The sequence below is a fragment of the Alosa pseudoharengus genome, unplaced genomic scaffold (assembly GCF_046254945.1).
Source record: "Alosa pseudoharengus isolate Yale_2024_CS ecotype anadromous, Long Island Sound unplaced genomic scaffold, YU_APseudo_1.1 YU_APseudo_1.1_scf_1, whole genome shotgun sequence".
Classification (NCBI taxonomy): Eukaryota; Metazoa; Chordata; class Actinopteri; order Clupeiformes; family Clupeidae; genus Alosa; species Alosa pseudoharengus.
The window spans coordinates 56,626,062-56,639,914 of NW_027468564.1; the positions used below are offsets into that span (position 1 = coordinate 56,626,062).

Sequence of the window (13,853 nt, forward strand, 5' to 3'; positions counted from 1 at the left end):
GACAGTGACAGCATCATGGACTTTAGCCATGCACCTGAAACACCTGCTCTGTCCTCAGTTCATTTTTAAAGCGGAAGATGGTGCCATTGGGCAACGTGAAGTTAATTGGCGCGCAGATCCCACGACTCGTGTTGAAATCATCAGAACAGGAGAGTGCAGGGAAGCATTCACAAGCTCTTGTGCCAGCATCCAATATTTACGCGCTGGCCCCCAGTATGCCGGATTTTACATTTATTATAGTTGTATGAAAACGTGCCGATCAACTCGCCTCTTTGGTTGCTCAGTTCAGCTGTTGTCAGTTTCTCTGCTGGGGTGAAATCTTCACTGTGGGGTGATGGACAAGGAACGGAGAGCCTCAAACCAGTACGGGTCGCTGGAATGCACTAAATGGAATACGGAGACCGAAAAAGTGACAGGCGACAAAACAGGTAGATTTTGCGTCGTCAAAAGCTCTGAAATCGTATAGGCTACGAATACAGCGGATGTTACACATCTGTCTGTCTGTCTGTCTTGTAATATAGCTTTTATATACATATATATGTACATGTAGCAGCATCCCTGAGAAGGTGAAAGAGCTTAGTGTTTGTGTGTTATCTGGTGATAGGCTATAAGTTATAGAGTGGAAATTAAGTTGGCCTAATGATAATATTATACAGTGTCTTGTGCTAATGTGCTTATACTGCAAAACAAAGTAGCGTAATCATGCGTAATTCTAGCTAGCGTAATTCAGTAACTTTACAAAATTGTAGCCTACCAGCTGGGAGACCGCCAAGACCAATTTAATACTGGAGTCCTGTTTAATTTGGTGATCAAGATCCAATTATGGTATTAAACAGCAGCTTATCCACCGAGTGCTGAAAACACAAGAATGTGAAATAATATGCATCCTTAATCAATTCATATTTATCTATAGCCTATCCTAAAAAATGTTTGACGTATTCTTGCTGTCAAGAATTTGCACCAAACTAAAAGCCCACAGCATCAGCCAAAATCATCCAAAGTGACTGAAGTCTATGGGAACATTGTCAGATTCATATCATTCTTGCCCCTCATTCAACAGTTATCAAAGGCTGATCATCGATCATAAAAACAGGCCTACTCTTACTAATTTGTAAGCCATCGCTAAGAGATTTCGCTTGGCCTTGGCCAAGCTGTCTTAAAAGAAATAGGGCTTGTATGACATACTGTCACTGGATGCCCCCTTGGCCTGATGGTTGCCATGCGTGGGAGTTTCTCTTCATTAGCTCAGAGGCAGTATAGTGTCATCAGTGTAACGACCAATGAGGTGAAGAATTTCTAGTTTTGTATGCCAGAGCTGTTTCATGGGGCAGAGCAAAAACCTATAAAAGAACTTGGCTTGTGTGATTAAAAGGTTGCTTCTGAAATGGATGCCTGGGGAGAGTCGGGTGTTGTACATTTGTAGTGGAATGATCTGGCGTTGATGTTCGAGTGTGGGGTATTCGGTATGATAGAAAGTTCTTGTGTAATGAATGACTCAAAGCAATGACCCTAACTCTAAGTTATACACATTTCAACATGTGCACAGATACACACATACACACACACACACACACACACACACACACACACACACACACACACTGTAGAAGCAAGCATGTGAGCTTGCTGAGGCACTTTTAGAGATGATGATGGCTCTTTCGGTAATAGGGGCTGAAGGCTGGGAACAACCTGAACCTGAGCATGCGGCACCTTCATATCAAAGTGTCAGCATTACCAAACAACACACTGATCTGCTGTTAATAATGTGGGCCTACAATATGAATGCATCAGAGACAAGCACCTTGTTAATAATGTGGGCCTACAATATGAATGCATCAGAAACAAGCACATTGGTCTAATCTTACTAGACTGAGGCGTGACATGAACATGGTTCTTGGGGTTGAATGTGTTGGAGGGGGCGTAGAGCACAGGTTCAGAGTGACCCTGACCCAGAGTGACCCTGCATGGAATATCTCCAGTTGATTGGCCAGATCATGTCTCGGGTACTATTATAATATAAAGTTGGCCTATCATGTAGCAAATGCAACTGCAATGATGACGAGAAGGGTGGGAAGGGTTGCTATGACAATTTGTAGTGGTGTGGATTTTCAGGATTTGTTTCAGTTAATCACCATCTTGCGTGATTTTAGTAGATTGCCAGTAAACACAAAATACATATCTCAGCCATCCTGGTGTGATCAAATATAGTCACTCTCCCAACCTCTGTAGAATCGCTTCTGTCTTAGAACCCTTTGGAACTCACATATACCGTTTATTCTTCAGTTCCTTATGCATACTAAATATTTGTGTCCATACATCTTATACATTTTAAACAGAAAAAGAGCCAGGCTTTCTAACCAAGCATGAATGCCTGTCAAAAATAGTTTTGCCATTGAGTTAATTTGTTTCATTAGCATATGCAAAGCAAACACTTGATGGCAGTGGTGCCATTACGTCAGTATGTCAGTAAGCCATTGATGTCAATGGAGACTGAGATGAGAGTGTGATCTTGATGGGGGTTTTGGTCTTTCACACAATTAAATATTAGAGAACAAAATATCCAGCGTATGCATATTTCAAATATACACAGAATAGATGTTCAATTGCTAGTGCTATAGGTAGGGGATTTCACACAGGGGGCAATCAACAACCAAACCTATTTACAAAAACAAAATCACTAACAAATCAACCTTTGTTGACAAAAATCATCACCAACAGAACAGCCTTCAAGAGTTTTTCACTGGTTTATCAAACAGGCACCTTCTTCCATGGGTGTTTCATTGAATTATGTGATATAATGGACATTTACGATGTAATCCTTGGCCACCTGTTGAAACCCTAAGTTATTTCTCATTATACCCATTTCAGTTGTTTCTCATTATACCCATTTCAGTTATTTCTTATTATACCCATTTCCAATACCCAGTTATTTCTCATTATACCCATTTCCAATTAGGGTTGCAAAGGGGCGAAAAATTTCCGGTAAATTTCCGGAAACTTACCGGAAACTTTCCATGGGAAGTTAAGCTGGGGAATTTTGGAAATATTCCAAATTGGAAACTTTCATGGAATTAAAGGAAATTAATGTGAATTTACGGGAATTAACTGGGGATTTTTGGTTATTCCTACTGTTTCATATACAGACATTAACATTTTGTTTCGTAATAAGCAATATGATTTGTTTGCTCATATTTTCGCTTAGCTTAGCATACAAAGCTAGCTACCATGCTAGCGGGAATCCCATTCTCTGCCTATGGTTTACTAGCGTGCTAAGCTAGCAACACTGAAACCACTAAACTGCCCAAGAGACACCACGCCACTCAACAAAATCCAATTGGTTGGAACATTGACTGACTATCATTTTGTTCAGTTAGAATCCTAGAAAATGGTAAAACAAATAAAAATATAATGACACAACATACCACCCCAACCAAACCTTATAGATTATGTAAATTATATATAAATTGTCAATCTTAATCAGACAGATTAATTGTCCCATTACAGTTTATGCAAAATTACATACACCCATTTGAATGAGGACAAAAGTGACGACAAGCCCATAGCAACTCTGTTTGCAAACTTCCCCCAGTTTCACACCAGTTATTCCCACATGAGATGACATTTTCACTGGGAATTTATTTTCCCCCGGAATTTATTTTCCCCATGCACATGAACGCACCATAGGTTTCCTTTATGTAGCCTATGCTGATTGCTGTGTGCATGGGATTGACGTATGTGCAGGGTAGAAATTTGACTGAAATTGCATAAAATCAGGTTGTTTTAACTAATATTATTCTGCAAGATGGGGTTTTGTCCACTACATTTAAGTTCCCTGTTATAGACTAACTTGCCATATTAAAAATTCCCGTTAATTTCCGTATATTCCCGTTAATTCCCATGGAAAGTTTCCAACCTTGAAAATTCCCGGAATTTTGCAACTCTATTTCCAATACCCAGTTTTTTCTCATTATACCCATTTCAGTTATTTCTCATTATACCCATTTCAGTTATTTATCATTATACCCATTTCCAATACCCAGTTATTTATCATTATACCCATTTCAGTTGTTTCTCATTATACCCATTTCAGTTGTTTCTCATTATACCCATTTCAGTTATTTCTCATTATACCCATTTCAAAATGGACCTTATTTAGCTTGTGCTTGACAGGCAGCTTGAGACTGTGCTACCTGCAGAGCCATTGTCCTTGTCAATGGTAAGAGAGGGAGCATACAAGCGAGAGAGGAAGAGAGAGAGAGAAGAAAAGGGGAGAGAGAGAGAGAGACAGAGAGAGAGAGAGAGAGGAGGGAGAGAGAGAAACATAATTAATAGCAGTTTTAGACAGGGAGTTATGCCAGCCCTGGTTAGCGCTGACACGCAATAATTTGCACCCCACATCCAGTGCTCACCAGTCAGCCCGCCGAGCTGTAATTTCGGGCTGCGTCTCTGACACTGATTTATGACCCTTGCTTGTACACTAAGTAGGGGTGTGTGTGTGTGTGTGTGTGTGTGTGTGTGTGTGTGTGTGTGTGTGCATGCACACATCTGTGTGTCTGTATGGCAACTGAGAAAGGAAAGTCCTGAATAGAGTTGTGATTAGTGTTGATGTTATGCTTGTGCTCTTATCCAAAGATGTAGATCAGTTATGTTTAAACAAGTGACAAGGCTGAATAAGCATTATTTAATGGGTTGAATATTGTACATATTGAATATAACACAAACCACTGTAAAAGTACTAAGAAAGTAGTTCGTTGTAATTAAAGATGTAACGACACATTTAACAACATGGAACAGATCTGCGATGACTGATATTTTGGTTGTTAATTGTTTCACAGAGGAGGACGTGGTGTCCATGGCAGACTCCACCATCACTATAGATGACATCGAGGGGGAGCTCTTTAAGATCGAGCGCATCCGTGAGGCATTGGTGAGACGCGAGTCTGAACTGAGATACATGTGAGTACTGAGCCAGTCTACTCTACACATGCCCAGTTTCTGCCCTCTCTCTCTCTCTCTCTCTCTCTCTCTTTTTCTGTCTCTCTCTCTTTCTGTCTCTCTCTCTTTTTCTGTCTCTCTCTGACTTTCTCATCCGATGTAAGATAAATAGCAGCTGTGACAGACAGCCATGTGCTGCCACTCAGATGATACATTTGCATGAAAATGAATTGGCAGTGGCCTTGCCTCCCGCTCCCAAACCACAGTGCCTCAGTTATTCAGAGGAAGGCCACAGGTGTGTATAACCAGATCTCCATGATGCCCAGGGTGGCTCACAATTAATCTGTTTTGACTGTCATCATGGTGAATGAGTTATGAAGAGTGGTTTGAGCATTCCTTTATTGGAGCATCACATTTCAGTGAGTTGCATAGATTTTTGTCAGTCTGAATACATTTTGCCGCAGATTTCCAGTGAGCCGTTTATGATACTAAATTTAGCAATCCAATGCAATTTAGCAATCCGTAGCCATGTGTATGTATGACGATTTATGCATATATGGTAACAATGTAACAACAGGATTTTAAGACCATAATCACAAAGCTTTAGAATCATGTCACAGTGTCGTGTACTGTAAGTTGGCCAGCAGCAATCCACAATATACTGTACATGTAAGCTATGTAAGATGAGTTAAAAGTTCTAAAAGTTATGGCCTAGTTGTTTTACCTGCAAAAGTTTATTTGTTTGTTTAGACCTATACCATAGTTCATTGGTTTAGTGAAGCACTTCTTTGTTGCAAACCTGTAGCTGAACCTTTCATGCATCCCAGTTTGATTGCCCATCTCATATCTTCCCAACTCATTTTGTGTTGATATACTGACACATAGTGAGGGGCAGTCCACCTTTTTGATAGATTGCATGCAAATAGAATGTCTCCAACCCCTGTTTATTTCTGATGCATATTCCTGGTCATCACCTTATGTCTGTGCACATACATTCAAAGAATATTTGATCATGGAAATGCCTGGCCTCATGATAAATATCATGTCCACATAAGGTTTCAACTGTATGCTTAACCTTATACTTTCATCGCAACTCTCAACTCAGCTCCTCTTTTCTCATCCTTTGGTCGAGTTTTTCCAACTCGTTCCCCCATGCAAGTGTGCCAATGTGCCTCACGTCCTCCCATATGCACTGAGAGCTGTTCTTAGATCAGTTATTTCTGTTGTCACCTCTCCAGAAGGCCCTTGTGCTTTCATCACCCACAGGCATCTGATCAGCCAGCTGCCCCTCATTAAAGATTCAGTGGGTTTTGCTTTCACTGTTGCCACCAGCACCTCTGTGCTCTGTGTTGGTGCATGTATACTAATCTCTACCCCGAATGACTTTGCAGATCTGAGACATCTGAGGCGTATTTAGCTCAGAGGAAGAGATCTGCCTTATTCAGTGGGGCTTACAGCCAGTGGCTACCCCAGATGTGTGCATGATGAGTCATGATTGAGCTCAGTGATGAAACTGAGATGAGTCAGTTAAGGAGTAATGAAGCCGCCGAGAATTCGGCAGGCAGGAAATTGGCATGGCAGTTAGGTTCACTAAGTGACTCACAATTTGTCAATGCATCCATTTATACTTATTATGAGAGGGCTTATTACTTTTGTATTACTAATACTATTACTAAGTTTTAATGAACATTGTGACAGAATCATGGATAATCCCATCATTAAGGCAGCAGCTAGATATTGTTTAGATGTGCATTGCTGGCCACCAGAGAAGCCCTGGTGATGGTATCTCATGTGTAATCCTCTCTGGTCCTCCACTCCATTCATTAACAGGCCAGTCATGGGTAGATGGTGACATGCTCTCATTTGTTCTTCAAGAGGTAGCATTTAAATGGCGGCCATTTCCTTTAGTCAAATGCCACCACAGCACAATTGAATTGATGTTTCCTGCAGCCAGGAAACAGGTGAAAATGAAAGATCAAGGCAAGATCATTGCAAGTACTGTAATTTGGAGGCTTCATGTAAGGCCACATGTAACATCTCTGGTTATTTTATGCTGTTTGGTCGTCTGAGGACTTTGGCGAATATGCGAGTCAAGGGTTGGGTTCCCATAGAGTAGAGTTTTCAACTGATTGTGACCCTGGGACCACCATTCTGACCAAGGAAGCAAGATGAGGTGAACCGCAGAATAATCAAATAGTGATTCCCACAGTGTAACTCCATTATTGATTGACCACTGGTTGAAAACTTTTGTCATAGAACACATGTAATGATAAAACATATTCCTTACTTTGGGCCAAATACAGCTGGTACAATACACATTTAAATAGGCCTGCAACAATGTATCTATTAATCAACTATTCAATTAAACACCACTTTCGTTCATGAGTTTGGAGTAATTTAGAAATTTAGATTCCTCTCCATTATAGACAGAATACCAGCTGGCTGCTTCTTTCCTACTTGGTCTTTGCATAGTTTAGAGCTGTCCGCTTTTGGATGAAACTAATCAAGCACTGTCTGCAGGGTGTGGCATGGTGTTGCAAACTGGCCTTCTTTCCTCAAGATCTCTTTCATCCTCCATCCTTTCATCTTTCATCCTGTACCAGTTTCCCAATTCACCACCACCAAAACAACCCCAGACCATCCCGCTTCCTCCACCATACCACTTGTGCTGCATCTCACGGATGTTCCCCTTTGTGGCCAGAACACCTTCGATTTCTCTGTCCATAACACTTTTTTCAAGTCCTCCACTGTTGACAGCCTTTGTTCTTTTGCCCATCTTAATCTTTTTTGTGTTTTGTGGGTACTATTTAATAAAGCTGCAAGTTTAGGACCTGTGAGGCGCCTGTTTAATCAAACCCACAACAGCTGTTGAACTCCAGATGTCAACTCATCGATAGATGGCCAGTTGTATTGCTTCTTTAATCAGGGCAGCAGTATTCAGCCATGCAAACATAATTGCAAAATGGTTTTCTAATGATCAGCTAACCTTCTATATCGATAAACTTGGATTAGCAAATACAAAGTGCCATTGAATCTGCCATGTCCTGTTACAATAGTCATTTGTATTTCTGATTGATTTGATGTTATTTTAATGGACAAAAACCTTTTCCCACAAAAGCAATGGAATTTGTAAGTGACTCCAAACTTTTGAACAGCACTACACTTTGGTAAAAAATAGATTTTCTGACTCCAGATTATCAAACTGTTTACTTACTCCTCTATCTCTATGACAGTAAACTGAAAATCTTCAAAATAAGACATCATCTTGGACTTTTTCACCATATCCTGGAATTTTATAGACCAACCAACCACATCGATTAGTCTAGAAAATAATCAGTAGATTGATCGTCTATGACAAAATGTATTTATGTTTTGTTTTTCATGACCATGAGATAATAAAACTCTCTGTCTCTGTATTGGGTCAGTTTTTATGGTTGGCTGTGCTATATCAACCACTACGGTAACTTATTGTCATATTTACTGCTCCGTCCCTATAGGATGGATGACATTCAGCTCTGTAAGGAGATCACACGGCTGAAGAAGGAGCTCCAGAAGCTGGTGTCCATTCCAGGTAGAGCACCTGTCATGTCTCCCCTGGTCATCACCGTGACGGCAGTCCGGGGCTTTGTGGAAGCTGCAGTGAATGCTCTGTCACTGGGTTCTGGGTCCTAGTGTCAGACCGCGTTTGAGGACAAGTGTACTTTGACAGAATGTGCCATTTAGGCGAGTGTGCTGTGTCTCTGAGACTTTGGCAACACTTCAGTGGGTGGTTGTTGATCGCCCTGCAGGCGTCCTCCATATGCCAGAAAAAAAAGTGATTCTACTGTGCTAATTGGCAGAATTCATTATTTGTAGAATGTGTGAATTTTCTCAACCACTAGTCTCTGTATTTCTCTGGAGGAAAACTCAAGTGTCTTTTGAACATCTTCCGAACTGTATCTTTCTTGGAGTGGATCTCGTCAGCACCCCAGCAGTCATTGACATTCATAGAAGAATTACTTGTTGATTGGAGAGGTTTAGTGGCATGTGTTTTCTTTTCAGATAATGACAAATCAAATGAAGACAAACAGAAGGAAGAGGAGCTGCTCCTGCAAATCCACAAGCTGGTGGAGACCAGGGACTTCCTGGTGGATGACGTGGAGTTTGAAAGACTGAGGTTAGACATCTCTCTCTTTGTCTTTCTCCCTTTCCCTCTCTCCCTCCCTCTCTCTCTCTCGTTCTCTCTCTCTCTCTCTCTCTCTCTCTCTCTTTCCCTGAACATACATAGCCAGCTACAAGACTCACACCAACAAACAAACAGCTTCCTCCGAACCGTATTAGCCCAGTGACCATGCCGGGGTATTCTTAGCATACTGTAGCTTGTGTGAACACCTCCATTTACATGGTTATGAGACCAAATAACGTTGTGGTTCAGGGAGAGCATTTTCACTTCCAAGAAAACCCAATAGGCTGACATGAGCTAGAGAAGCATAAGGAACAGAGGAAATGGCCGAGGCACAGTGATAACGAATCGCTCCAATGCATTGTAGAGACGTGAATCCAGTAATACAGGCCAAGCCCAGCCTTTATTTCATTGTTCATTTGATAAGCTGGCACGCCCAAAGGGCAAACCCCATCCTGGCTCAACACTAGGGCTCCATCACATTCATTGTTAGAGACAGATCCTTATTCTGTCATTACATTTTACTCAGATCATTCAATGAAATCTCGCGCCATGATATATTTTCAAGAAGACACAGCGATATTAATGAGGTTTATTTTTCTTGCCCTTTCTCTCTCTGTGGCACATCAAATAGGCAACATCAGATAGTCCATCATGGCCTTGACAAGAACTGTTCACACACGCGCTGCATGTTTGTATTTCCAGTCGGTAGGAGAAAGAGAATACAATCAGTTTGTAAAAATCTACCGTGATGCAAGTGCCATCTAAAGAGAAAAGACCCATTTGGTGTTCAAACACATAAACATTTCACAGAGAACAGAGAGAGCCTGGGGTTATTGTGCTTAAACAATGTGAGCAAATGACACACCATCAGTAACACAGCGACAATACCTGCTATGATCACCATAGTAACCTTTCCTCAACAGGGAACGTGAGGAAGACAAAGAAATGGCTGATTTCCTGAAGTCAAAGTTCCCCAAGAGCTCCAAGAACAGAGGTACTCTCCTAAACGGTGTTATACTCTGGCAGTATAAAAGTAGTCACAACAAGGAGGAATAGCTGTATTCCTCTTGAAGCAGTTTTGTTTCATCTTGATTGATGTGGGAGTTTTGGGATGAATAATGTGGCCAGTGAACTCTGGTGAATGCTCAAGGTGGACTTCATTTGTCTCAGTCAAAATAATCATAAATATGGAAGCACTGACAAAATACTCTGGAGTAGGCCTTGCAGTTACAGTTGGTAAAATAATGCAGGATTTCTTTTTCTGAAGGTCGCTCAATGGTTGCGTAAGATCATTTGTCTTCCTACTAGATGAATGGTAAAGCCTTCAAAGGCTGATGTCAAACAGGGAACAATTAATTAGAAGTTATCTACCAGAAGCCTGTCCAGACATTTTCAACAGGAACATTAGGTCATTGTGAATTACAGGACTCTTTAGTCAGAATTGTCACTTCTGTTACCAAAGGCTTTTTTTTTTTTTAAAGAGATGAGATTAATTTCTCTCCCTAACAGTGCGGTTTCTCACAGAACAAAACAAACTGCTTAGAGAACATCATGCAACTATTCCTTTTGTGAAACTGTTGTTTGCATCCTAGTGTGCGCACATTCACAACAGATCATATTTTCTAGCGCTGTCCCGTCTCTTTCCTTCCTGGAAAGAGAAAGTGTGTTTGTTTGTGTGTGGTCACACATGCATGGCTGTGTGTGTGTGTGTGTGTGTGTGTGTGTGTGTTTAATTTTCATATATCAACAGGTTTTCACATTTTTTTTTCTTTTTGGGTTGTTAAATCTGTGTATGCACTGGTCATGGCCAATACACCATGAATATTACAAATTGAATGAATGAAAATATGTTAATAGGAAAACGATTGGCAGCATTCATTTGTTTGTTTGTTTATTTGTTTGTTCATTTATATATTTGTTTCAGATCCATTGTCCAACCGCAGACTGGCGTCCCGGGCCCAGCGGTCCTCCTCCTCCCCGTTCGTCACTAAGACGGGGCTGACCCTGCTGAAGGAGTGCTGCGGCTTCACCTGCTCCGTCATGTAGGGGGCGCAGAGGCATCGGCACGAGGTCACACCGCAGGCCCACTGGCTGGTTGTGCCACCACAGCACCCGATATGCATGCCACTTGTGCTGCCCATCCAGTGCACAGGGAGGGTTTCCCTTGAGAGTTGTCTTTCTGTTTGTACAGTCTCTCTCTCTCTCTCTCTCTCTTTCTCCCACGCTCTCTCTGTCTTTCTTCATCTCTCTCTCTCTTTCTCCCACTCTCTCTCTGTCTTTCTTCATCTCTCTCTCTCTTTCTCCCACTCTCTCTCTGTCTTTCTTCATCTCTCTCTCTCTTTCTCCCATTCTCTCTGTCTTTCTTCATCTCTCTCTCTCTCTCTCTCTCCCCTCTATATCTGCACATCTATTGGCTGTTCATTTCCTCCAGTGGATTCAGCTGTCAGACACTCTGCTGACGTTGCTTTCATCCTCGTCCCCCCGCTCTCATTTCCCAGAAGGCATTGCAGCAGTCTGTTGCATCTCTGTTGTTCTGGCTTCTGTCGTTTGTCATTTTTAGAGACTCTCTTGTGGTGGCCTCTCCTAAAGATCCTCATACATGCACCAACATCCAGGCATTACTGTTGTAAATACAGTAATAGGCATCATTACCGCCTCAAGGATTATTTGTCATTCTAATAACTCATTTTCGTGGCCATTAAAAGAAACCAGGAACCAGACTAATCATCATGCAGAAAGCATTACTGTCTTAATTTAGCACAAATCAGTGACTTAACTGCATTGAACTGACGTGACTGCCACTGTAGCTGTTCTCTCTGCAGCTACTGTTGGTCCTCATTAACAGGCAACAGCAGCATCCAGCACAATTGATCAAAATATTTAAAAGTGAATCTTCTGTAAACATGTTTATGTATTCAGAGCTTCGTTTCTGATTTAGGAGTGCAGTGATTAATTCTGAGACTGCTTGGGTAAAATTAGGAAAACCCTTAAGTCCAGCAGTGTCATTAACATAACAGGTATTTAACTTCCATTACACATAGGGGTGCACTGACTGGACCTTGTTAAATCTAATTGGATATAAATGACCTGAAATGAAAGTTTAATGTATCAGATTATTGAAAGCCAGACAACCGTTTGTGCCATTTTAACACTGTTTTATGCGAGGCTGTTCCCCTTAAAGGACAGTTGATCGTGAGATCGTGAGTCCTTTCAATTAACATGGACCTATTGGGTCTCCACATAATAGGCCTTGTCCAGTCAGGAAATGTTAAGCCAGAGTTGCTCTCCCTGATGCATAAATAAATTGCATGAGCAATTTGAAGGAGAACACTGCCCTTTAATGTCTCAGTTGGGTGATAGTTGTGTTCAGTGCGGACCAAGGAAAGCATCTAACTACCCACACATCTGTGACTAACTTCTTGAGGTAAAAGGAGTTTAAGTCCTTCTTAATGATATCCAATTAATTGGCCACAGTACTGTAGCTGTGGTCAGAGTGGAGAGCACAAGGGTGGGAACACTGCAATGCAGTACATTGAGTCTGCACCAAAGTTGCATGACAACTGGTATTATACAATACAGTTTTTACACGTTTCACCTTATTTTCAAGCACATGGCCTCAGCATCCACATTAAAACACTACCAACATGTTTATTTCATTTATTTATTGTGATGATTAGCTCGGTTCCTATTTGGAGTTAAGATTTTTAAATCAGAGAAGGATATATAGGAGAGTGCTCTATGTGATTGTGTAGCCTTCATTTGGGTAGTGGACCTGAGCTATGATGGCATCATTGCCACTTTAATGGAAGATACTGAAGCACTCGCTGCACTAACTGTGGTGGTTAATTCTAGAACCCCTGTGGTGCACGGACATGACATCTCCACACAATCCATTTGGGACTCCATTGTGTCTCTAGGAGCCTGGGTGGTTTTCCAGGGTGGTCTTCTTCTCCGAGGGCGGGCACTCTATTAAGTATAAAGAGCTCTTCGCCGTGGAGACCAGTCTCCATAGTTACCAGAGAGTAGGCACTCCATCCATGTACCTGGAGAGCTGGGATCAGGTGAACGTACATGTCAGGTTCCCAGGCAGTGCTTGGGGTGAAGTAGGTGATAAAGTCCTCTTCACTTTTTCTGTGGATTTCTGTCTTTAAAGGATTACAGAAGCTATTCGACAATTTATTGTGTAGCCAGAGGTGTGAAAAAAAGATTGCTGTCTGTTATTTACTTGCCACAGCCGTTTGTAGTGGGTGTGCATATGTAACGTGAAACATCCACACAACTGCTTTTGACCTCATATTAACACTGATTTATGTTTAATGTAGGGCTGTCAAAATAACTGATTAATTTCGATTAATTAATTTGGGGTTGAGAAAAAATTAGTGCAGATTAATAGATTCCGTATGACCTTTGACCCCGAGCCGTTCTAGTCAGTAAAAATTAGACTGTAAAATGAAGGAGAGAGAAGAAAATGTGCTGCCTGGATCATTGATTGGAACATTTACTTTTAAAAAATGGCCTGATGGTGTTGGTAAAAATAAAGTGTTGAAAATAAAGTCCTTTGCAATGTCTGCAGCAAGGAATTTGCATATCCCCGGAGTTCATCAACTATAGTCGCACATCAATGCAAAGAAATAAGTGTTGACATTGAGGGGAGTGTTAATTTATTTTCATTGTGTCCCCTAGGATATATCTGTGGCCTAAAATGCCTTGTATGTGAAAAAAAAACTTCTTCCCGAAGACCTTTTGAATTTAT

General features: G+C 41.3%; 1 protein-coding gene across 1 annotated transcript; it reads left to right on the forward strand.

The window, feature by feature from the left end:
* Window positions 1-172: 172 nt before the first annotated feature.
* pik3r6a (phosphoinositide-3-kinase, regulatory subunit 6a) lies at window positions 173-13,630 on the forward strand. Its single transcript, XM_076276590.1, has 6 exons — window positions 173-428; window positions 4,836-4,956; window positions 8,433-8,506; window positions 8,977-9,091; window positions 10,024-10,094; window positions 11,025-13,630. Exons 1-6 carry the CDS (start codon window positions 335-337, stop codon window positions 11,144-11,146), a joined length of 597 nt encoding a protein of 198 aa, XP_076132705.1. The 5' UTR covers window positions 173-334; the 3' UTR covers window positions 11,147-13,630.
* The last annotated feature ends 223 nt before the right edge of the window (window positions 13,631-13,853 follow it).